The sequence below is a fragment of the Haliotis rufescens genome, unplaced genomic scaffold, assembly GCF_023055435.1.
Source record: "Haliotis rufescens isolate VD_foot unplaced genomic scaffold, xgHalRufe1.0.p SCAF_17, whole genome shotgun sequence".
Taxonomy (NCBI): domain Eukaryota; kingdom Metazoa; phylum Mollusca; class Gastropoda; order Lepetellida; family Haliotidae; genus Haliotis; species Haliotis rufescens.
Window position 1 is genome coordinate 2,962,238 of NW_025963857.1, and position 27,465 is coordinate 2,989,702.

The following is a 27,465-nucleotide window of genomic DNA, read 5'->3' on the forward strand; positions in this document are numbered from 1 at the left end:
TCTCTTGCTATATTTAGAGGAACCACGTGACTTTTGAGGGATTCCACGACAGCAAGATGGCGTCTTCACAGGCAAGCGAACGAAGAGTTGCACTTATCACCGGCATTACAGGCCAGGTATGTAACAAAACTTTAAAACAAAACAATATTTTAATTGAAGTCATATATATATAAAAAACTATATATCTAACGAGTGAAACACAATTTTGATAAGATTCGAAGTTGCATACAATGATTGCTACACATGCATGTGCGTGTTGAAACCAGACCAGCCTATCCCACAAAATGAATGAAGCTTCAATGAAACGTTCGCGAGGGTCAACAGTCAGGTTAAGTTTCCACATGTCAGACTGCTAAAACATTTCTCTGGAAATATTGATATGATGAGATAAGTTGCATATCAGTGTACAATTGGTAATCTTTTCTAGGGGTAAAACCACTGAGAAGCTAAGAAAGTGATGCAAGCATTAGTGAGAACGCCAAGTATGGTTATGAATGACATCTTCTTTATTATTTCACATGATATATATAGTCACGTGATATATTGTTTAATGGCCGCCTCCGTGGTCTTGTGGTAGAGCGTCCGCCCGGAGAGCGGAAGGTCCGGGGTTCGATCCCCGGCCGCGTCATACCAAAAGACGTTAAAAGATGGTACTTGTTGTTACCCTGTCTGGCGCTCGGCATTAAGGGGCTAAAACAAGGACTGGTCGGCTCGGAGTCAGTAAACTGTGTCTGAGTGGGGTATTCATGTTAAACTGCGGCATTGTATCTCAGTGAGCTAGCACCATAAATCGGCATCAGTCCGGACTAGTACAAGCAGCCACACACACACACACACACGTGCATGCACGTCGCTATATAAGTGCAATAATCTTGGACGCGACGTTAAACCCAATTTCACCTCACCTCACCTATTGTTTAATGTTTGTTTGTTTGTTGTTTAACGCCGCACTGAGCAATATTCCAGCTATATGACGGCGGTCTGTAAGTTATCGAGTCAGGACCAGACAATCCAGTGATTGACACCATGAGCATCGATCCACGCAATTGGGATCGATGACATGCATCAACCAAGTCTGAGCCTGACCACCCGATCCCGTTAGTTACCTCTTACGACAAGCATAGTCGCCTTTTACGGCAAGCATGGGTTGCTGAAGACCTATTCTACCCTTGATCTTCATGGGCCTTTTGTTTAATGACAAAAAATCACTTTAACTCCATGGTCACACTTCATGTCACTAATGTTCTTTCTGACTATGCATGTATTACTACTGACTTTCACATGTTTGAATACAGATAAAACTTCAGTCAACATCAGTGTTCGCATGACCAGATCGTTTTACAGTTACCAATATGTCCCAGTCAGACATTTTGTACTAGTATCTCTTGAGACCTAGAGCGGGTACCCAGGTAGGGTCGGGTAATAGGGGTATGGGTACCCAGGTAGTAAATTTGGACTTGTCACAGTCCTAGTGACTACTGATAAAGAAGTTCCCATCTTGATCTGTAAAGTTTCATATCAAACTTTTAATTTCCAATGATAGTCTTCTTAAGTTAACAGTGAATGGAATAGTCTCACAGAGAGATGACAAAAACCTTAATGTTTGTGTGATGCAGTGTATGAGTTAGTGATGAAAGATTCTTTGGATTATCTCGTTGCCAAGAGCATAGAACATTTCCTTCCTAACATTCACCACAACATGTGATCTGTTTCTAGCGTCCCAGGTAATTACTAATTAAGCCATTCATCACTTCTCTGGTGACTTATGAGGATTATTGTCTGTCAATTATTCTTTCAACACATGTTCAAGTTGGGCTCACAATCTGTTCATCTCGTTATGGGCGAGATGGTGTTGTTTTAAGTAATGTGTTTGCAGACAATTGAAACAAGATTACAATTAGTGTCCACTATTTCACAGGATTAGGGATGGTAATTCACCATGAGACAAACACATCTTTTGTAGCTAAATCTGTCTCCAAATGTTTTGTCAATGGTTCATTACTGTTCGTATTGTACTAAATCAGTAACTGGCTCAATGAGGGCCGTCTGAAACTGATCAGATGAACTGAGCTTTGAAGTTCGACATAATAACCTTACTCGTTCATCAGTAATTGGTGGCTGATATTTCTTAATTTGTTTAACAGTAAATTCTCATATTGACTTTTTTTCTTAACATTCTTAATGTGTTATGTGGAAACATCACACCTATTGTGTGGCACTGTTTGATGTTAATTGTATTTGTTTCAGTTTATAACAGTACAGATATATTACAAGTGGGATTTGTTATTTCTCAGTAGTGATGATTTAAATGAAGTCTTTGATAATCTGTTTATGGATATTTGTAACATGTGCTGTCTCAACATCCAGTTTAATGATTAAGGGTGACATATGTTATTTAGCTTCAAAAATATATTTTAATCAATTTCAGCACAATGCATATTTGTTCAACAGTTGATTTTTAGGCTGTATGCATAAATATACCAACTGATGCTGTTCCTTATCCGACAGGATCTGACAGACCAGTGGTTGATAGCATGAACAACCAGTGTTGGATTTTATTGATACGTAGCAGCCTTTACTGCCGATTGGCCAAAGCCTAGGAGCCAAGGCCTACTTTAGGACATAATGAGCTCATTTTTTGTTGAAATAGAAGAGAAAATTATGTTAACTGTATGACAGATGTGAATGGGACTTTTGGTACCTTAATTGAATGTGCATCTCTAGAATATCCTGGACTTCAGAGGACCCGCAATGCCAGCATTCACAAATTCTAAAAGGTTGTACTGTGTCGACTCAATCATTCTTGATTACCTCAATGGAGATGTGACAAATTTCGTTCATCGACATGGAAACATGCATATTGTATCATCGTGTTTTCGCTAAGTTTCATATTTGTTCTGTTGAAATACATCCTTGAAACCACCATGTTATTATTGTCTAGATTTTAACTTATGAGTCTTTCTTTCTTGCCAACAAATTTTCAATCCTTAAAATCAGAATTTTTCCTCTGATACGATACCGCTCTGCTTAAAGATCTGAGAACACCTTTATAAAAGGTTGCACCAGGTGAACTTTCCCTTCTACCAATGAGAGTGGAGGCTTGTGAACTCTCAAGTGAGTGAATCATTCAGACAAGCATTTCTCATTTCTGCATCATAAAAATTAAGAATTTGAGAAGTTTCAAATGCAAAAATGCAATGCCACCCCCGTATTTTGTTGTGGATATTTTATACACCCAGTTGTTTCAAAGCCCATGGCATCTATGCTCATAACAGAGTGCGATCGAGTATATATTTGTGTTCTGTGGTGATTTTCTATCGGTAAGATTCAAATTTCCAAATCGGGGTCGTAAGGAAAAGAAGCTGAATTGTTTTAGAAAGCTGACATCTGAATGGCTCAAGAACCTGCACATTTTGAGAGATGTAGCGGTCAAGGGTCACTCAGTGATCACCTGACTCGCCCTGCTATGGAGGTGTAGTAAGATCTTCACCTATCAAATCTGATTTGAAAACTATTGTCTGTCTGTGGTTGAAAAATATTATACTTTATCTTTCAGTGGAAGATCTTTACCCTTGCCCCAGTTAAAGAATGCTCATTCCCTACCCCAAGTTTTTTCTTTACAATAAATAAATATACCCATGAAGATCCAGGGTAGAATAGGTCTTCAGCAACTCATGCTTGTCGTAAAAGGCAACTAACGGGATCGGGTGGTCAGGCTCGCTGACTTGGTTGATGCATGTCATCGATCCCAATAGCGCGGATCGATGCTCATGATGTTAATCACTGGATTGTCTGGTCCAGACTCAATTATTTACAGACTGCCATCATATAGCTGGAATATTGCTGAGTGCGGCGTTACACAACAAACCATCAATAAATAAATAATTAAGTTAAATAAAATAAAAAATCCTTAAATCCTACTAGCCTTTGGAGAACACTGACACACCAACCTAGGCTGGTGACATGTTTTATTGCCATCATTTTTTAATTTAATTTTTTAATTTGATTGGTTCAACTGTGTCATATGGCCCTGTGACACAGGGGTAGCATTATGCAGATGGCTGTTACAATGAATGCTCAGTCCACCCGTGACGAACAGGTCTGGTTGTTGATGAAATATAGTGATAGCTAAATAGACAGATTTTTTATTCATGCACCGATTGTCTTTAAATGTAATATCCAGTTATGTATGACTGTTTCATAATCTCATACCAACTTTGACTGGAGTAGGTCCAATAGTTTTTCAGATATTGTAGTAAACGTCGGTACCTTAAATTAACTTCCAGACTATAAGCCTGACTCAAAATGATATTGATCTGACATTTTTCTCATATTTGAACTCATTGGTCGCTCAAATTAAGCATATTTGACTGTACTACCTTGTTACTACCTAGGATCATGTGATGTACATGGTTGTATGATAATAAAAGTCACAAAAACTATTTCCATAATCATAAGACAAGGATGACAATGACAATCTTTTATTGTTCTTTTGACAAACAGACCCATACAACTCATGCAGTTACTACTGTATGATATACACGTGCGCTTATCTTGAACATTTTATACACAAATTTCACAAGCATAAATATAGTTTTCTTTTTATTATATAAACAAATGGATCTTATATCATGACAAATAATAATATAAAGACACACTCGTGTGTTATATGCACCCTTAATTATGGGCAATATAATTCTGGAACAATATATCTGTCGTACATAAAGATTTCAGGCTGTCAGCATAAACCACGAAATTTATCTTTCAACACTGTTTTTTTTCAACCAAAATAATATTCTAATAACAGGGCGCTTATTACGTCGAATACGGTAATACAATAAATATTGTTATTGTGTGCAGTACATAAACCTGTCCTAAGCCTCTGAATAAGTAAGGATAAAATTTATGGATGAACTTCTTTATTACAATTAAGAGTGTAGGTTCTTACACTGTTACCAAGCAAGTGGTTGACAAGTATATATACAGGTAGGAAGCAATGTTTATACAGTGGAGTGGATATCAGATGTAGTTCTCCACTCCAGTACAACTACAACTGATATCCATATATGACTACAGTATACGATGTAATAAGCACCCTGCTCTGATAAGCGCCCACAGCGATATTTGCTAATATATTGGCTAGTGAACAATCCCAATTAGCACCCCTTCCGATTGAGCAATGTACACAAGACTTATTTATTTGTGTATAATATGCACTCATTTTTTTATGCACCCTTTATTAAGGGCTATTAAATTCTGGAAAAATATATTTGTCGTATATAAACATTTCAGGCTATCAGCATAAACCATGAAATTTATGATCTTTCACCTCTGTTTCTTCACCAAAATAACATTCTAATAAGAGCCCTATTTCTAATTTTGAGAGCGCCCTGGGTGCACATCTGCTCTCCAAACTCTAAATGTAAATGGCCGTCTGACACATCCAGATCTGTTAAATCTGCGACGCCGGCAACTGCACCAGCGTCTCAAGACACTTTGATGGGGGTAGCGCAGACACAAGCCATGGTCCAGTCAATACCAATGAGCTTTGTGTCTCAGTTACCTGACTACTACCCAAGCGCCTCTATTATGCAGGCAATGCATGATCAGCTTAGCGCTGTCCCAACATATCCAGCACAACAGATGTATGCTCAGGCGTCAACATCGTTCCCGTACGCGAATTGGACAATGGCCCAAGCGCTTCTACAATGATCCAGTCATCACCGATGAGCCTTGTCTCAAAGACCTGCGCGTACTCGGTTATGCAACCGGATCATGATACATCGCTTGGCAGCGCTAGTACGCCAGCACGTACGGGAACATCGTCACATGACTCCTTATTCAGACCGATTGGGTATCTCGTGTCAGTAACGCCCTCCCCTGGTAACGGGGTAAATAAGAGAGACACCACAAGGTCATTGGAGAAAGACTTCTCCAAACTTACATTTGCTCCATCATTTAAGCCTCCAACATCGTCAATGTTTGTGGTGGATCAGGATCTATCAGAGGATAACCCTATCTGATTAGATCACTTCCAAACTAAAGTGATTTTCCTACAGTGTCAGATTGAACACAGGAAAATTCATCTTGAGGCTGCCCTGGTGGAGATTACCATCACACCAAGACTTAAAGAGTTTTTCCAACTGGGACTCTGATTTCAAGGGCAGGCTGCTACGTCAACCTTGGTCATCTACTCCCCTATTCAATGAACAGATCGCAGACACGCACACCAAGTTCCCAAAACGCTGTGCTCAAGACTCTAGAGCATGTCTCTTTTAGTCTATTCCAGTGGGGCAGGTCAGGCAATTTTAAGCCTAGACACGTGTCTCTCAAGGAAGACCAGTATTCCCTTAGTGAGAAAGGGCGTGGCAGAAGCAAGTCTCAAGGACGATTACGTACTCTTCAAACTATATCAGGGTTTCCCATATACACGTAGAGGTAAACCCACAGTTGACCACAGTTCGACCACAGTCTTTACACCATGGTTCTATCCTCACATCTGCCTGGTACCCATGAAGGACCCAGACAAGATGAGAATGATCCACAATCTCTCCATTCCGATTTTTCCATCTAGTGGATCGGCTGCAACTACAGTTCATAGTTCAGCACATCCTTGGATGTCGAAACATTCTGGCTGATGGTTTATAGCGTCCAGACAGGGTGGCCCCGACCGAGTGGAAACTTCACACAAAAGCATTCCAGTTACTGCTTCAGAAGTTCAGGCAACCAAACATCAACTTGGTTGCTACTTGCCTAGATCACCAACTCATGACGTATGTCTCCCCCTTACCGGATCCGCAGACTTGGGCGGTGGACTCTTTCAGTATCCCTTGGGAAGGGCTAAAAGCGTACGCTTTTCTGCCACCACTTTTACTTCCCAAGGTGATACAGGGGATCAAGGAGACAAGGTATCTTGCTCTCACTTTGGTCGCGCCCCGGTGGCCGGCTAGAGGGTAGTTCGTCGAGCTCAGAAAAATCTAGCAGAAGACGATCCACTACCTCTCCCACAGTGGTCCAACCTACTTATCCACCCTAAGAGCAAAATTGCCTCACCCAACGTCTGCAGTTTAAGTGCGAAGGGTTAATATGGCACAGGCAGCAAAGCTATAGCTTTAGTTCATCGTTCCTCTCCCAGAGGACTATACCATGACAAGTGGGGATCATTTGAGATTTTTTGCAAGGCAAAAGCCTATCAATGACATTGAGTGCATAAAAGCTGTTTTTTTATTTGTTTTGTTTTATGATAACATGGTATATTCTTGAGTGCTTGGTAAGGCACAAATCAACAAAAGGACTACCCATCACTTTATTAACTTACAGAAAGCAAATTTGAAATATCATGTCTGTTTTCTTCACCTATCTGACGACAAATTTTGACAGAAAAATGTCATTTAACCCAAAAATAAAAAAATGGCCAAAAATATTTAAAAATTGAACAAAGTATGGAAAAGGTCTGGCCTGTGAAGAAAGTCCCTACATTGTCTCAGGAGGCGTGACAAGTTCACAGCACATAGTGATGGACGCTGCACTGTTTACTAACAGTTGACAAGCGGCAGGAAGGAGTGGGTATTGATTACATGAATTAAATATGTCATTAATTACTGTGCTGTAATGGAAAGAGGACGAGTGACCGGACATAGTTGAGATGCAAAGGATCCTGCAATTAAATGCAACCTGCAATATTTTTGTCCACAAGAGTGTTGAAATAAACATGACACTAAGTGTACCAGTACATTTAGGATGATCCTCCTGAAATGCGTGCCTGTTTTTGTTGGACACTCAATGATGCCAAAGTAATTGTGATCAACTATTTCATCAATCTCATTAAAATCAGATCTCAGTTCTCGCAACCTCTAAACATAGATCTGAGAACATGACATTATGGGTCACATCAGACTCAGATAGACCTTTCAACTGACCAATCAGAGTGTTGCAACCAAATTGGGAAAGTTGCAGTTGGAATGTGTTTTCTAATCAGGTTAACACGGTGTATTCCGATCGACAGTAATGGGCTGTGTGACTGTGCATCTGTCTGTCGCTTCAATAGGATAAACATTTGAACAGAAGAAGCTTTGCATAGCCTATTGGAAGTACTGCCATAATCTCACCCATCTATTTGACATTTTTTGTTCTTTTGTTCATTTTTCAAATTTTGAATTTAGAACTTTGTTAAAATATTTTCAAAGCAGTCTGGAATGGAAACTAGTGCCATATAGCTGGAGAAAGCATTTTTCTGGTTGGCTAATGTCGACTTCTTGTAGGTCATTTCGTTGGTTGGTCAAAGTTCGCGAAGTGACCCGTAATGGGATGTCCTCAGATCTTTTTGAAGTGGTAGCAAAACTAAAATGTGATTTTAATGAGATTGCTATTTGATCAATGGCCTGTGAACAAAATTGTGATTTAATGGATTGGGTGGTCGAGCTATGTGTCCTGGTTAATTGCGTGTATATCACAATATCAATCACTGCATTGTCTTGTCCATTCTTGATTATTTACTGACCACCGTCATATACCCGGATTATTGCTGAGTGCCCCGTTAACCAACAAACATACAAAACAATGAGATGTAAGTATTATCTGACCCGACAATACAACTCTTTCAGTTTGCTCTAATGTCATACATTGTTGGCATAAAATAACCATGACTACCGTATTCGACGTAATAAGCGCCCCGCTCTAATAAGCGCCAACGGTGATATTTGCTAATATATTGGCTAGTGAACAATCCCAATTAGCACCCCTTCCGATTGATCAATGCTCACAAGACTTATTTATTTGCGTACAATACGCACGCGTATTTGTGCTAAAAACAAGAACAGCAGTCAGGCAGAGGAATACCGTCATGGATGACTTTGCTGTTACTCAGGCATGATGGTCTTCATGTCCATGCTCAATCACTATAAAAGAATTTGATATGCACTCCTGGTTGACCCTTGGTCAATACTTGCCAGTTGATGCAGGTGTAGATGTATCATGCCAGCACATCATGATGTACAATGTTGATTCAGGTTAAAAGAGTGCTGGACATTTGGCAGGCTGAGAGTTAAGAAGAAATGTTGGGGGCCCAATACAGTCAAACAGTTAGCAACACTGTTACAACAGCTGAAGTTATCTCAGGATATATTGACATCATATTAACATATCATATATTAACCTGAATCAATATTGTATGCCGGCATATGATGTCAATATATCCTGAGATAACATGAAGCTGTTGTAACAGATGAATTATCATCATAGTGTTCCCGCTGGCTTTTGAAACTGCTAGTCCTTGTGGACTGGCAACTCTAATTTTTGCCAGTCCCAACTTTCAACAAATAAATAAACGTGTGAAAATTATTTGGTTTTAATTCTTTCAACTTCATGTTCAGTGCAAAGATGTCATCGCTTAAGTTACTAAATTTGGTCTATACGTCATTCACACAAACTTCAGTCACAATTTTCTCTTTATTTTTTTTATATTTTGAGATAAAGTCGCTACAACTGGATATTTAACCTGGAAATAGACAAGGGTAAACCCTGAAGGTAGCAGACAAGCTGACTTTGTTATAACATGTACTTATATGAATATCACCAATGCTTTGTTAACAACAAAGATTTATAAGTACTTTATTTGCCGGTCCACAGGGACTGGCAGTCACATGAATTACCGGTCCAAGCCTGATTTTACCGGTAGAAAACTGGTAATCACTGGTAAACGGGAACACTGCATCATTGATGACTTTGCTTTCATTTAGAAGTTTTCCAGGACATACTTTGTGTACTATACCAGAGTAATCTATCAAGCAAAGCTGTCTGAATATGGTCTTATCACAATTTTATTTCAGTGTCAATACTCATTGAATGCGACCTGTGTGTCTCCAGCAACCCATGCTTGCTGTAGAAGGCGACTTTCCTTGTCATTAAAGACGACTAACAGGATCGGGTGGTCAGGCTCGCTGACCTGGTTGCGTGGATCGATGCTCATGATGTCAATCACCTGATTGTCTGGTCCAGTCTTGATTATTTACAGACCGCTGCCATATATCTGGAATATTGCTGCGTGCGGCATTAAACAACAAACAAACAAACAAACAAACATTAAATGCTGTTTTATAGATGTGTGTTAACTTCTCATGGGCCTAACAAGGGTGATTGTAAAATACCAACACATCAGACAGGGACATGTGTGACAGGATTCAAGAGTGTGACGATAACTGCATATTGTGGCTTGATATATGTCACTCAGTGGCCTCTTGATTGCATACTGTGGCTTGATATATACACTGGCCTCTTGACTGAATACTGTGGCGTGATATATATACACTGGCCACTTGACTGAATAGACCGCCTCCGTGGTCTAGTGGTAGAGCGTCCGCCCAGGGAGCGGAAGGTCCGGGGTTCGATCCCCGGCCGCGTCATACCAAAAGACTTTAGAAGATGGTACTTGTTGTTACCCTGTCTGGCGCTCGGCATTAAGGGGCTAAAACAAGGAGTCAGGCTCGGAGTCAGTATACTGTGTCTGAGTGGGGTATTCATGTTGAACTGCGGCATGGTATCTCAGTGTGCTAGCACTATAAATCGGCATCAGTCCGGACTAGTACAAGCAGCCACACACAAACAGACGTCAATGCACGTCGCTATATAAGTGCAATAATCTTGGACGCGACGTTAAACTCAATTACACCTCACCTCACTTGACTGAATACCTTGGCTTGATATATGTCATACACTGGCCTCTTGACTGCATACTGTGGCTTGATATATGTCATACACTGGCCTCTTGACTGCATACTGTGGCTTGATATATGTCACACACTGGCCTCTTGACTGCATACTGTGGCTTGATATATGTCATACTCTGGCCTCTTGACTGCATACTGTGGCTTGATATATGTCATACTCTGGCCTCTTGACTGCATACTGTGGCTTGATATATGTCATACTCTGGCCTCTTGACTGCATACTGTGGCTTGATATATGTCACACTCTGGCCTCTTGACTGCATACTGTGGCTTGATATATGTCATACACTGGCCTCTTGATTGCATACTGTGGCTTGATATATGTCATACTCTGGCCTCTTGACTGAATTCTGTGACTTGATATATACTCACACGCAAAAGAAACGCAAGCGGTTTTAAGGAAATAGGTAACAAACACGGAACCATAAATTGATACAAGTTTTAGCATTTAGTGAAGCCTGATGGTGTTATCAATATTTTTGGTTGCATTATGGAAGCCCCCAGTAAAAACGCAACATAAAAAACGAATCGCCAAAACGCACCATTTCAATGAATATGTGGGTATCATGCACCCATTTCTCGCAAAATCGAAAATGCACGAACTGTAACCAACTGTTATGGGTATAAAACTGTGGCCGATTCTTGAACCTACCACTCCTTGATCAACAATGCCACGCCTAACTCAAATTCAGAGAAACCAGGCTATCGGGTGTTTGGAAGCTGGAGTGTCTGTCCAAGATGTTGCCTGTCATTTCAACGTTAACATAACCACAATTTACCGTCTCCTGCATCGATACAATGCTACACAGACCATAGAGCCCTTCCTCGGAGTGGTCGTCCTAGGGTCACCACTACTCGACAAGATCGGCAGATTACCCGTCAACACCAGCGACATCCGTTCCTAACTGCAAGTGAAAGTGCTCGACAGACCAGAGGAACACATAATCGACACAGTAGCCAGGACACTGTGATCCGACGTCTCCGTTCCAACAACCTCAGATGTCGCCGACTAGTACGTCGTCCTACGGCATCGACAAGCACGACTTCAGTGGGTACAGGGTCATCTCAATTGGCGTCATCGTGAGTGGAGGCCTGTCATCTTCTCTGATGAAAGTCGCTTTTGTGTCTCCCATGCAGACGGAAGAGTCAGAATTTGGCGGTGGCGAGGTGATCGTTTCTCTGACAGAAACGTTGTGGAAAGGGATCAATGGGGTGGACCTAGCGTCATGATATGGGCAGGGATTGGACTTAATGCGAGACTTGGACCAATGTGCTTACTGAATGTTGGTCAAGGTCGGGGACACGGCGTCACTGCTCAGCGGTATATCGACCAAGTGATCAGACCCCACGTTGTTCCATTTTTTGCACAACATCAACAACACATTTTCCAGCAGGACAACGCTCGTCCCCATGTTGCCAGAGCTACCATGGCCTTTCTGCAACAACACAACATCTGTGTTCTACCGTGGTCAGCCGTCAGCTTTGATCTGAACCCCATCGAACACTCGTTGGATGAGATTCAAAGGCGTCTGCACAATGTGCGCCCAGTCCCTACAACTGCCGATGAACTACGCACAGCTGCTCTGGATGTGTGCAGGAGGATCCCAAGGGCCTTCACAAATCATTTGATCCACTCAATGTACAGGAGATTTGTGGCAGTGATCAATGCTAATGGTGGTCACACCAGGTATTGACTGACATTTTGGGTATTGACCCGAAACTGTGTAAGCCCTTAACATTTGAAAAAAACAATTATGCCATCTGCCTTTTAATCCATTAAACTGTCTTCAGTCAAGTTTTTGTCAATCTTGCCCTATTAGTATTTCTTGTCTTTACTGTTGAAAATAAATAACATGTATACTGCATACTCGACTTGCGATTCTTTTGCGTGTGAGTATATGTCGCACACTGGCCTCTTGACTGAATACTGAGGCTTGATATATATGTCACACAGTTCATGTCAGCCATGTTGATTGGGTCATGTTGAAAACTGTTTAGGTGACAAGATATTGATTCTGTCAGGTCAATCCAGTGTATACTGATTTGCTTCATTTCCTGATGCATACCTTCCATGTGCCACTCACAGGTGAGAGTTGATGAGGACCTGAGTAGATACTGTAGGAGATAAGCTTGCAGTGTTTTCTATTAGAGCTCCAGTTGTTTTCCATTCCAATGATTAATTGAAGACAGCATTAATGTAAACTATGTACAGGTGAGTTGCCATGGACTTGGCCCCAAGGTTATAAAACGTCCTTGAGTTTGATTTCATGCTCAAATTTTGTTTTGTGCTCAACTTAAAACTCAGGCTCTATAAACGGAGGTTATAAAAAATCTGAGTACGTTTTCGTGCTCAACTTGATCTCAAGTACGCTTTGGACCGTGCTCAACGCTGAGTTCAATTTCAACAATGGCAGCTTACCTGCGTCAGACTTGACACACCACTTCCTTTTATTTCTTCAAACAAAAGTTGTTCTTGCTGGAACACCTCCTGGATAAGACACACTTCCTCCGTCTCTGACCAACCCTTACCTCGCCTTCTTGACTTGGGCATGTTCTATGTTGCCATTGTAAATAAGCAGACGACAACATCCAGGTTGTTTTCTTACCTTTCTCGACGGAAGAGTTCCAAATTGCCGCTTGTGTCATAAACAATATAGTCCTTTGAGCATGCTCAAGCCGAGCGTGAGTACAGACTCAAGATGTTTTATAACCTCTGCTTGAGAACAAATATCAACTGAGTACGAACTTGAGAATGAGCATGAAACTGAGTTGAGCACACTCAGTTGGGGCCAGGCAAATCGTTGAAATGTTTAGTTCAAGTCCATGGAGACAATGTCTGCGCACACGTGGGACTATGCAGAAGCGCTCTTCGTATACAGATATAGGTGAATGTAATAATAAATAAAAAAACATGTTTACAAAATATTTTTGAAAAAACAGCACTTAAGAATTCCCGGGACACAGTTCTAAGAAACAATAAATTGTAATTAGTCATTTGACTGTGACATTGATGGGAACTATGAATGAATAACAAAAGTCTACCCAAGAACATTGAAAATGAAACTATTGTCAAAAATAACTGATCAGAGAATGTTTCAGCTTTAGAAGCTTCAACATGAGAAACCTTTTTTCGAGGTCACTGTGCCTAGATGATTTAAGCTTTAGTCATTCAGAAAACTCAAAGAGCTCAATTATTCAGTTTAGACTCTTTTCCTCTGAAATGGCTGAATTGACAAGCCAGAAACATCAGTAGTACTGCATCATTATCTGACTGAGAATTTTTAATAACATTAAATATCAAAATATGTTTATTTTTTTAAGAAAAGATGATGTTCTAATTGAGGAAAATCTATAAGAATATTCTTCTAAGAAACCACAAGGTCTGGTAATCTGCAGGCTTATGTGTACCAACAATTTGTTTACATTTGCAGTTGTTTGATAAAGTAACTTTGAAAATCTGTAAGAATCTTCTCAGTAACTGCAAGACCAACAAAGATGAAGCTTTAGGAGGAGGTGTAAGATTTTGTTTTGTCCTTGGCATGGAAATTGAATGAATAAATTCTTCTATTGCTGAAAATGATAATGCATGATCTTATCAAAGCCGAAAAGGCTCCAAGAGCTGATATTTTGGTAGAATATGTGAGTTCAGATTTATTCAGTGTATTTAGATTATGCATTAGAATAAAGAAATGATATTTTATTATCAAGGATATCACAGTGTTCAAGCTGAAACTTTATGTGCTGGATAATTTATGTCACTTTCGTTTACTCTATCTGCACCGTCGGTGGCTACTGTTGACGATGTTGTCAACGCTGTATACGGTATGTCTAATTCAGCTGAAAATCGGGCACACTTTCTGGAGTAAGCTGTGCATTGGGCTGTCTCAACAGCCTGTCCAACTTAAGACACACCTTACATTGATCAAGGAGCTTGTCCATGCTTATTGGGTGTTAGCGGAACTGACATAGGAGTGACTATTGAAAGTCACTGAAGCATGTGTTTATGTCAAAGCGAGGTTGATCAGGCTGTGTCGGAGATTGTGTTGTTTTGTAATGTTTTGGGATTATCCCCCACATACTTTCTCTCAGTGTCATTGGTGACACAATCAATATCAAAAGTTAGGTACTTTGGGTGTACTGATATATGCGGAGAGGTACTCTGAATGGGACGTGTTGGGTGATGTTTTTATCACATCTGGATGTCAAGCCCTGTCTGAACATTCAAATCCCTGGAAACTCATTGCTGACAAATTTTAGTGCTTGGATATTGCTTGAGTGCAATGGCACTCTTTGTCTGTTGTTTATTAAACTATTAGGCTTGTCTTTTCAACCTTGGAGATGACACAGTTTGTCATCACAATGTCTGACGCCCTCAAGTGGAGAGTTTATGTAGACTAACATCTAGTCTCTGAAATGAAAATATTATTTTACGGAAAAAAAACCCAGTTGGTAAATTACATGGAGCCCCGAGACTTTCTTCATTTCCTTAATCTGTAGTAATCTAGACTTGCCCACTATTATAGACTTGCATGGGCTGTATTGGATATATTTGTTTCAGGGTCTGTACAACAGTTATCTAGACTTGCCAAGTATTATAGACTTGCACAGGGCAGATTTGTTTATCCTAGTACCGCACATTACACTGCAATAAAATGAAATGCAATTGAATAGCTTAAAATAATGTTCATGAAGGAAATATATGTAATTACAGTCCATTGGGATTGTTTTGTATCAAACAAACTTCTTGATGAATAAGCCGCCTTTGTTAGAAATCTTACATCAGTAATGACACACTGAAAATAAAATAGTGAGTCTTTTGTCGAAATTGTGTGTCAAATATGCAGGCATCCTATCATGTGAAACACTCCTAGAGTTGTTTTTCTGACGAGCTATTTCTACAACCTGAGACAGTTACTATAAGCTGTAGCAGGACCTAATGATGGACGCATAAAACCCCATGTACCTCGACTGATCCTGCTACAAGAAATTTATCTTGCCGACATGTTTTAATTTGACATTGAATCAACACAAATTCAAAGTTGATAGAAAACAGCTGTTCGATTGACCTGAGGTTAACTTGTGCTATGTCACGTGACTTCTATTGACTCTGGGAAAAAGCGTGCAGCATTTTTCTTTGAAGCAGTATGAGGGATTCATTTTGCCTCTCAGAAATCCATGTGCAGCCTGTATCGCTCATGGCGGGGTATAAGATTTATTCCTCCACTGAGAAATTTATTACCCTCCAAGGCGGGTTACACAGTATTCAATGACATTTGATCAAGATCACGTGGACCAATCAGATCTCGTCATTCTGACATGGAGGTATGATAATATAAGTTGTTCACCGGCCTCAAGGGGCATACGGGTTGAAGTATCCTCTAAGTTAGTTTATGGTTATTGCCAAGCTGGAAGGGCGAGGGTACACCAACTCATGTCTCGAGAGAAACACATGGACACAAATTTATCTGCAGTTAATTGTGGTTGGTGTGGTGCAAATGTAATGCCAACAGTTCGGCTATTTGAGTGGGGAATATAACATATGTACCTTACATGTTAGCTGGGTTCATTGAAAATAATAAACCGGGTCTCAGCCAATCAGAATCCGACATTCATGTGTAAGGGGAGATAATGAATGTGTATCTAGTACAGATATCTCAGATATAAGCTGACAGTTGCCCTTTCCATTTTTTGCATTTGATGACATGTAAGGGACCAGTTCAAAAGTTTGTGGTCACTTAAAAAAATGTAATTCCTTAAGTTTTGAGACATACCCCCTCCCCTCTAAAAACTGAGTTCTGAAAATGGTAAATTTCTGAGTTTATTGGCCTCCTTTGCCCCACATTTTCATATTTTGCACTGTTATGCAGAACGTTTATTGAATGAAGTATATTTACTAGGTGTTTACAATCACTTGCAGGGTTCACTCTCGGAATTTTCTTACATGGGCCCTTTATGTGAAAATTTAAAATATTTAAGAGGTACTTGCCCATACAGCACAATGTTAAAATGCCCCATTGTATTTGAAAATGTGGGTCTTTTTTTTCAAATTCAGGGGCTAAAAACACAAGGCCCCACCCCAGAATTATCCCTGACTTGTTTTTATAGATCAAATCTGTCATCATATATTACACACTGCACCAGATGGACCATTGCCTGAGATGATAAAACCCTAGCTACCTTGTGGAAAGGTTGCATGTATTCAATGACAACTTCTAACAGTATTTGAATAAAAATAGGATTGGTTTAGTTCAGTTACTATATAAAACATTGAGAAATCAGGTAAGTTGATTTTGTCGGATGGAATTTAAAGGGCCATCAACCCCCCACCCCTAAACTCAAGGAATACAGATTTTTATCTGACATCCAACTTTTGAACAGGTCCCTCCCTAAATCATAAAAGCTGTTGTAAACTAACTGTATCAGCTGCTGTATGGCAGTAACAGTTTGTGCTCAGAAAAAAAGATATTTAGTTTTACAGTGTGCTGAGTCGGGATAGCTGTAGATATAGATCTTAGAGATCGATAACCGTAAACTGAAATTGAGCATATATGAAAAAGCTCAGAGACAAAACAATATATTTCATGTCACTGGTGATGGTGACAAAAGTAGCTATAGATTACTCTGGGGACATTTAAGATATAACAAATCAGTTGCTTTTCGTCTTCAGCAATGGGCAAAAACAAGTCTGTTTGAATAAAGTTTAACTTAAGTTCATCACAACATTATGTGTAAGATATTATCGATGACACAATTTTCATATTGATAATCATTAATATTTCTATCCATCAACGATAATTCCAATTATCGATCTTTTAAGTCAGCCCATGTGCTGAGTTTGATGTTGAGCTTGGGCGGCACAGTTAGATATGATTTACTAAGCTCCTCACAGTGATAGTCTGTTCGGGGAGCTCTCTATACTATCGCTGCCACCAGACACTCCCCACTGTGATGGGTGGCCCCAACCATGCTTGGAGTTGAACTCGCAACCGAATGACCATTATGTTAACAAACAAGTGACGACTGTCGTGACGCCAAATACACTTACCGCTGATAAATTACTTTCTTTCTTTGTCAATTTGAATTTCTATTTCATTAAAAGTATCATCTTTAATTGATATAGTAAGAATGTAAGGGAGAAGTTGGTTGATTTTCCGTTAGTCTGCAATCTCTAACCAATCTGATTATTAAAACAACAAAGTAAATTCACCTGGAAAACATGCTCAGTCGTAAACCTTTTCAAAATGAAATATGATGGCATTCTCAAAGACATAAACAAAAGTATAAACATTACTAATATGGGGTTAGAGGGCAAATTTCAAGATTCTTATAATAGCTGCGCCCACACTGGTGGCAGCGATGTTACCAAGAGTGTAACGAAGGTGTCACATGCTGGGAAGGAGCTTGATGATTTACAGTTGAAGGGAGACAACTCCTACAGTCTTACAGTAGAAGAGGCTACAGAAAAACGAAAGATTTGGTGAAGGGACATAAAATCCTATTACTTCTACAGTGGCAAAGACACTGCATCTATGTGATGATGGTGTCTGTTAGATGATGTCATTGTAAACCCTTGAGGGTTTTGAATGTGGGAATAAATATAGTTACAATGTTTTGAAGCAAAGCAAAGATGGAAATGTTTCTCTGGCAGCATCTTACATAATTATTGAAGCAGCTTTGTTATCCATTCATAAATGTTATCATGAGTCTGTTTTACACGAAGTGATGATAGTGTGTGAGACAGATGAATTGATTATACAAGAGATGACTAACTTTATACAACAGGGCTCTATCTAGACTTGCTCACAGGCTCATATTCAATTGATGATACAAGAGATGACTTCATGATACAAGATAGGAATGGGTGTTACAGATGAATTTATAATGAGATAACAGTGTTTGAAATTAAACATGAAAGTCAAATGTTCCTAGTCATAACTGTACGTGTACAAGATTAGAACTTTACGGAGTCCCTAGAAAATCTCAAAAACTCTACTTAACTTTACCAGACTAAGTTAAGTTACTACCAAAGATCAAAGGATCCAATACATCGCCTGAATTGCCTTTTAGATGTACTCTTGGGTCATTCCCCACCATGGCTTCGATTTGTAAGTGATGTACAATCTCAATCTTTACTATCTCTAACTTTGCATAAGTTAGATTTTCTAGTCGATCTCCCAGCCCTTGAGAATATTTTACAAATAAATGCAACTCAAGTCTAGAATGATTTGAATATCAATGCCTAACTTGTTCAAGTCACGATATGGCTGAAATACTGCCGATGTGACTTTAAATATTAACTCACTCACTAGAATGATTTGACAAGTCTAGATTTTCTCAGCTCTTGGAAATTAAGAAATATTCTAGCCTCCATTTGGATTATATTTGATATTTTGTAGATATATATTTTTAAATAAGATAACTATATTTCTGCCTCTAAATGTCAGTCTGCAGATTTCCTTATAAGAAATTTGGTTGGATGGCTGTGTTATATGAATTGGGCTCAGCTGTGCTGGCGAAGCGACAAGTTTTTTTTAATCATAATAAATTAGACGTATTATACATTGGATAATCGAGGCCATACCATTAAAGGAATTGATTGTCATGGTGTCCCATTGCACATTGTCATAACCTCATTACCTCATGATGCTATTTGAAGTCAGGACCCGCGATCATCCGGGGTAGAATAGGTCTTCAGAAACCCATACTTGTTGTAAGAGGTGACTTTGCTTGTTGTAAGAGGGGACTAACAGGATCGGGTTGTCAGGCTCGCTGACTTGGTTGATGCATGTCATCGTATCCCAGTTGCGTGGATTGATGCTCATGATGTCAATCACTGGATTGTCTGGTCCAGACTCGATTATTTACAGACCGCCGTCATATTGCAGAGTGTGGAGTTAAACAACAAACAAAAAAGTCAGGACATGACATTGCAGCTAAAGTTGCAATTCATATTTATCATAATACAATCAATTTCATCTTGATGCTTGTTTCAAATTAGTTGAAAAAAGTTTATGGGCAAATTTATGGGCAAAAGGGATCACTTAATTTACACATCCACCAAACCCAAATTTCACTACTCTCTTGTTTATCTGTGAACCAATTTCAGTGACAATAAAAACTACCTTAGGACAATAGAAGAAGGGAAATAACCCTTTGATGTGTTACCAAACATTTATTTCTAGAATATATGCTACTGATGATACTTTTAAGTGGTCACTTGTGAAAATTCGTCTTTAACTTTTGTGGGGGGCATGGGTGGCCCAGTCGTCTAAGGCGCCGCGATTTGCTGTGCAGTGTTGCGTCCTTTGGGCACGCTAGAAACCTATGATTGTGGGTTCGAATCTCGGTTCGCCCCGATTAGGTTTCTAGGTTTGTCAGCACCATACCCGTGCTGGTGGGTTTCACCGAAGTGGTAAACGTCTGAGACCTGCATCACTTCGGGCTTTCCTCCCACATTAAGCTGACACGCCGTGATATAACTGGAATACTGTTAAAAGCGGCGTTAAACCCAACTCACTCACTCATTTACCTTTTGTTATATTTTAACCATCAACCCTTCAGTTTCAAAAAGCTATCTACATTTATACTAAAGTGATCAGAGAAACAGGTGTTAAGTCCTTGAATCCTACAGATGTCTTGTAACAGTGTGTAAAAAGAAATATCTTTGAATTGATGATCATATACTTTCAAACATTCTACTTAAAGGGCTATTTTCAAAGAGGATTCACGATTTCTCATTCTATAAACATGATATAAGGGTACATGTGAGGCCCCGTTGTCTAAGATCGCGTAATTCGCCGTGCAGAGCTGCGTCCCTTGAGAAACTTATGATTGTGGGTTCGAATCCCAGTTCGCCCTGATTATATTTCGAGGTTTGTCAGCACCTTACCCGTGCTCGTGGGTTTCACCGAAGTGGTAAATGTCTGAGACCTGCATCATTTCAGGCTTTCCTGCCACATTAGGCTGACATGCCGTGATACCGGAATACTGATCAAAGCAGCGTTAAACCCAATTCACTCACTGTTAATATAAAAATGTGCCTTGTCATAAATTTTGAAATTTCTTAATGTTGTGGCCATGGTAACGGTGATTTATTTGTTTTCAGGATGGTTCCTACCTGGCCGAGTTCCTTCTTGGGAAAGGATATGAAGTAAGTTTCATTTGAATATCTTGTCATAAAACTTGTCAGCAAAAGTATTGTGAAAGTCCAGTAAGAAGAAATTAAAGGCTGCCAATTCTAAATACCTGGCTTCTTATAGAGTAGCCTTCCTTATACAGAAAACACTATTTTCTTGATTGGTGAACATTTTCAAGGGACATAACTGTTGGTGCCTTTGATAGTGTCAGTCAGACATATCTGGATTACCTCCCTTAGACTGTTTACTCTACAATTTCATGATCTATTGCAGTTACAATGTACAACTTCATCACATTTTCATAAAAAAAATCTTTTTGACTTTGTCTCCACAATTAGTTCATTGTCACATATCCGAATGAAATATTTTGACTTGCATTATCAAGATAATGTACATTTCAGGTCCATGGAATCATAAGAAGGTCATCCTCATTCAACACAAGCAGGATTGAGCATCTGTACGCCGACCCCAAGTCTCACCGAGAAGGATGTAAGGATATACCACCATGTCTTTCCATAGTCTTCTAGTGAAGGAATACCTGCATGTTTAGACCAACCCCTCTGTTAATGCTTATATTCATTAATTCAAAAATTTGGGTCAATTGAAAACATTTTTACAGTATGTTTATCTGATCTAATGCATGTTTTCTTGTATGTGTTCTTTGTGTTAAAGACCCTGTACAAGGAGACCCTGTAAAGCATACCCGTACTGCTCACAGTGATTAAGGGGTGGTGGGTGGGTGGGATAGCCTTGTGGTTAGAGTATTTGCTCGGGCTAAACACCCAGGTTCAGTTTCAAACACTGTTAGAAATTGGCACTAGCCCTGTAGTCCATGCTTGCCAAACTGCCCAATAGTTAAGGTATCATAAGGACAAGTAGAAACTTGCCATTTTTAAGGGGTTTACTATATGTTATCATTATAAGGACTAGTGGACTGAAACTGTTAGTTTCCAACGTGTGTTAGATGTGTGAAGCCCCTTCTTGTTGTTCCCAGTATATGGTTGGAATATTGCTGCAGAAGTCTGACTTGCTTTAAAGTAGAGGTGAAACGATTCATCAGTGCAACGGTTTATCGTGAGTTTTCATGTGCCGATACAATACACGATACATTTTTATCTGTATTGATACAACACGATACACTTGCTAAAATGCCTTACTGTTCATTTAATGACCCCCCTGCATTTTTGTCAGTCCAAATTTTCTAAATGTGATGTAATTAAGTTCAATCCTATCAACGTACAAGCGTCTATAGCTAGCTTTTCCTTTTGAACCTGCTCTGAAATATTTATTCAAGGCATTTCCAAACGATTTGACATAAATATGCATATCTCAATACGTATCGTATAGTGACCTTTGTTTCATGATACGTATTGTATCATGACCTTTGTTTCATGATACGTATCGTATCGTGACCTTTGTTTCATGATACGTATCGTATCGTGACCTTTGTTTCATGATACGTATCGTATCGTGACCTTGCTGTATTGTTTCACCCCTACTTTAAAGAGATCTAACAGATGGCAGAGTTACTGAACTAACAGCATCCAGATTATAGGGGTTTCAGCAATATACTTTTTTAATATGCCACTAACTGTGTGGTATTTCTTATGCTCGAGTACTTTGCATGTTCATGGGGTGTCATGTTGTGCTTGCGTTTGTTTTTCAAGCGAATGTGTCAAACTGTAAGTATATATGCGGGATCTGATAGTTCTTTATCTAGTTCACAATAGTTTTGTGGTGTATTAGCTGTTGTATCTTTATGTTTGGCTTTGAGGCGTTAACCAAGGTTGCTTTCTTCTCGCTGACTCATTGCTGGATACATCAATGCAGAAGGCATGTGATTTTCTGCTGCTCTGGGTGATCACGTGACAAAGGACACGCTAAAAGACAAAATGGCTTCTGTCAATACTTGAATTCCTTAGATACGTATATACATTCTTTGTATAATTCGGACATCTTGATAAGTATTCTAAGTCTACATCCCCCAATTACCGGCTGGGAGTCAAGCTGTTCTGTGTCACATGATTATCACCAGCAGGAGATCACATGATTGGGGATCATCTATACACAATGGCTGTTCCATGTTGATATTGCACTTTGTATTGGCTGATATTTCTAAATGGCATGAAACTCACTCACTCACTCACTTACTTGTTTTATGGTTTAATATACTATGCTTCAGTTGTGTCAATATCATTGCGAGTGGTTTTTATTTTTGTTATTTGGTTTTCAGATTTGATTTAAAAACATAGCTTGGAATTATAAATAAATTTAATAGAAAAACAAAAATTTGAAGGTGTGGTCGGTAAAACGGATTATTACAGAATGTAATGAAAGTTAAATCCCAGTGGTTTGTCCCTTCTCATATTGATTCAACGTTGACATTTTATTTACATCTTTGAAACAATGGAGCTGAAACTTTCATGAATGATTCAAGCCTCGGTGTTTCCAAAATTTCCAAAGATCCAAAGATTGGGTGGTCAGGCTTGCATGTCATCGTATCCCAATTGCGTGGATCGATGCTCATAATATCTGTCACTGGATTGTCTGGTCCAGAATCGCTTATTTACCGATCGCCATCATATAGCTGGAATATTGCTGAGTGCAGCGTTAAACAACAAACAAAGAGAAATTTAGAAACCAAATACCGGTATTTGGATAGGGCTGTGATGAAAGTAAAATGGACTATTGCATGTCCCGTGGCAAATCAAGGGATTTAGCAAAAAACATTTACTTGCCACTTATCCAACAAGGGTATGTTTTTAACACCATTAACAGTGAGACAATCTCCCTTATTAATCAGTTGTTTTCACTATATTGATGATGAACAAAGATGGCAAATACCAGTGTCAGTGAGGTTCATGCATTCTCTCGAATGATAAGCTGATCAGTCACTTGGAGATGTACCCAGCATAAGAGTTCTTGCATAACAGTTTTCTTTCTCGGTAAATGATCATTTCCTTGATAAAGAATGACCTAGGGGACCAAGCAGTTCTACTGTCACGTTTATTCAGCTTTCACGGTTCTAGTTTTCCAGTTTCAAATGATCCTGACCGCCTCCGTGGTCTAGTGGTAGAGCGTCATACCAAAAGACGTTAAAAGATGGTACTTGTTGTTACCCTGTCTGGTGCTCGGCATCAAGGGGCTAAAACAAGGACTGGTCAGCTCGGAGTCAGTATACTGTTTCTGAGTGGGGTATTCATGTTAAACTGCGGCATGGTATCTCAGTGATACCAGTGATAAAACGGCATCAGTCCGGACTAGTACAAGCAGCCACACAAACACACACACGTACATGCACGTCGCTATATAAGTGCAATAATCTTGGACGTGACGTTAAACCCCATTTCAACTCACCTCACCTCAAATGATCCTAGATATCGAAGGACAGTAGGAACCCAACAGAAGTGTCTGCTCATCTGTGTCCTGGGTTTCCAGTTTGTACTTAACGAGATTAGCTTTAAATATTAAAAATAATATTTCTCTGCAAGCTACCATACACTTCCCATTTACACCTCTAATGCCTGTCTCATTCTTGTAGCAACACTATGCGGATAGTGCAGGTATAATTTATGACAGTAAATTCTTGCATATTGGTATCTGGGCGGCAGGTAGCCTAATGGTTGAAGCGTTTGCTCGTCATGCTGAAGGCCTGGGTTTGATTCCCCACATGGGTACCATGTGTGAAGCCCATTTCTGGTGTCCCCCACTGTGATATTGCTGGAATGTTGCTAAAAGTGGCGTAAAACCCAACTTACTCATATTTTTATCTAATAAGAAACAATTGGTTCCTATATGTTCCTGGATGCTTGTTGGCCATAATTAATGATGAAATCTCTTTAACCTTTATCAGCCATGATTATACTGTTCACATGGGGAGACTCTCACAGATTCACTTATTAAGCCAGTCATTGGTATACACTAGTGTGTGCTGAAATCTGATTGGTTGCTCAGTGCGATTTGAATCCAGAAAGGTGAACAACCACTGTAAAAGGCGACTATACTTGTCATAAGAGGCGACTAACAGGATCGGGTGGTCGGGCTCGCTGACTTGGTTGATGTATATTATTGTATCCCAATTGCGAGGATCGATGCTCATGATGTCAATCACTGGATTGTCTGGTCCAGACTCGATTATTTACAGACTGCCGTCATATAGCTGGGATATTGCTGAGTGCTGCGTTAAACAACAAAGAAACAAAAAAAACTATGTAAAAGAAACATGGCATTTTATGTAATGACTTGATTTGTGTCTACTTCCTATTGATCAGAAACTCTACATTCTGCTAGCCAGGTTTGGTTGTCATGGAAGTATCTATATCTGTATCATGATGTCACAGAATTCCAGTATTTCATGACTCTTTCTCAGCTAGCTGTTAGAGAACAAGCTGAAATGTGGTGTGGAAGAATGTAGATTTGGTATTTACAATGTCGAAAGACTTTACGTGCTCAGTTTTCATTGTTGACTGTTTGATATGGACATTGAATACTTCGTAACACAAATCTAAAAACACACCAAGTTTTTCTCCTAATTGAAGTTAGATGGAATAATCCTTATCAATAAGAACCGCAACTTTGCTCAAGGCCTAAAACTGATTATTTATCCGTTTTAATTTGAAAAAATGGTGATTAAATCCTTTTTTCATCTGTTTATAATTTTCTGTCAATGAACCACAACCACCATGAGCTAAAGGCCTGGGAGAATGAAAACAAACGAACACTTTCATCTTATTTGAGGAAATAGGATTAAATAGTTGTTGAGAAATAGTATTTTCATCATCTTTCTAAAAATACAACCATCCGTATGAAAGAACATTTTTAATGTAGTGTTTATGCAAAATGGTTCAAGGCACCCAAATGATTTTTTATAAATGCAAGTTTGGTTTAAGTTGTTTGTAACAGTTAACTCTGCTTCTTGTCACCTTCACCTCTCACCACACAGGCAAGGAGTCCAGTGTTTCTGTGGTTATTCATCAACATAAAGGAATTATTGTTTTCAGCATCAAATAATAAAACAACGGCCAGTTTTCATGATTTTAAGAACAATACTCAGAGGACTTTAAAGTAGTTTCAAGTAGATATAGAGAATCTCACCCGAATGTCTTTTGATATCAAATATATCAACACGAGTTGAAAAAAGTGGAGGAGTGCCGAGGAGTTTTACCAATGAGTGTTACCAATGAGTGTTGATATATTTGATATGAAAAGACACGAGGGTGAGATTTATTTATCATCCAACATCATTCTTCCAACTTTTTAGTTTGTAGACAGTTATAAGCAGCTTCAGTAGCAGAGCCATTAGTGATGTCATTTGATTGTGATGTCATGGTAACAATGACGTCACAATGGTCTGCAAAGCATTGTGATGCAATTTCACCCAAGCAATATCTCCTGTGGGAGCCAGTTTTGGATGATAAAATGCAATATTGTAATTATAATCAAGTCTTGTTATATTTTGTCGCAGCATTTTTTTCCCCAAATTAATCTGACAAAATAGAACAGAACCTTGGGGGTATATTTTGGTAGACTGCATGGAATCTGGGGCTGAATGACTGGCATTGGCATCAGTACCTCATGGTTTTGTTGGCGGTGACTGAAATGGGTAAAGATAGGACACAATGGCCACTGATTATTTTCACAAGTCCACTAAAATGATCTGTTTAGAGTTGTCATCAACTTCATGTTAAAAGTGGTTGTCCACAAGGAAATGAGGAAATGTCACTCATCCTTCCTAAACTTTACTTGTCTCAAACTGTTAATTTCGATCCCTTCTAACATGCTAACCCCAGTCTGATATAGCAGTCTGTTAGGCACTGGTCATCCAATCTATTACAGCATCCTCTCAGCATCTTTTATGGTAGCTCCTGATCACTCAGTAATGCTCTCTGACTTGTCAGGTGTATGAATAGACTGTCGTCAAACAATGAAACTTATACAGTGAATAAGCAAATTACATTCTCGGCAATAGCGTTTGCTGATCCATGCATTAAATATGTCACCGAAATTGAATATTTGTATATTAATGCAAACTTAATCTAAGTGTGTATTAAAAGATGTCCTGGAATAAAGTAATGGTTCTTAAACTGTATTACTATGAAATATTGGAAAACAGTGTTTGAGATATTTAACTGTTGTCTTTATTTGTCATGTGTGAATAGTGAACTTAACACAGTCTGTATAGTGAGTACACAGTTGCTCATGATATTAACCACTAGTTTTCCGCACCACTCATATATAGTTTTAGTATTCACACCTAGTATAGGGTTGTATGCACTATGTATTTCCTTTCAAGGACCAAGGTTCACTGTGCACAACTCCTCCACAGTAACATGCTCAATAATACACTAGAATAGGTCTTCAGCAAACCATGCTTGCCGTAAGAGGTGACTTTGCTTGTCGTAAGAGGTGACTAATGGGATCAAGTGGTCAGGCTCGCTGATTTGGTTGATGCATGCCAACGTATCCCAAATGTATTGATGGATGCTCTTGATGTCAATCAGTGGATTATCTGGTCCAGGCTCGATTATTTACAGACCGCCGTCATATAGCTGGAATATTGCCGAGTGTGTCATTAAAAAAATAATATTAAAGAGCTTTACAAAAGG

At 39.3% G+C, this 27,465-nt stretch overlaps 1 protein-coding gene across 4 annotated transcripts in view; it reads left to right on the forward strand.

The window, feature by feature from the left end:
- Nucleotide 1: 1 nt before the first annotated feature.
- LOC124146632 (GDP-mannose 4,6 dehydratase-like) overlaps nt 2–27,465 on the forward strand; it is a 77,718-nt gene continuing 50,254 nt past the window's right edge. For 3 of the 4 annotated variants that reach the window (XM_048397421.1, XM_046517054.2, XM_046517136.2), the window contains exons 1-4: nt 2–116; nt 20,830–20,874; nt 21,262–21,349; nt 22,528–22,542. In XM_048397421.1, the coding sequence (XP_048253378.1) occupies nt 57–116; nt 20,830–20,874; nt 21,262–21,349; nt 22,528–22,542 (208 nt within the window). In that variant the 5' untranslated portion in view covers nt 2–56. The remainder of the gene's footprint in view (nt 117–20,829; nt 20,875–21,261; nt 21,350–22,527; nt 22,543–27,465) is intronic. The other variant, XM_046517212.2, reaches the window with a different exon arrangement.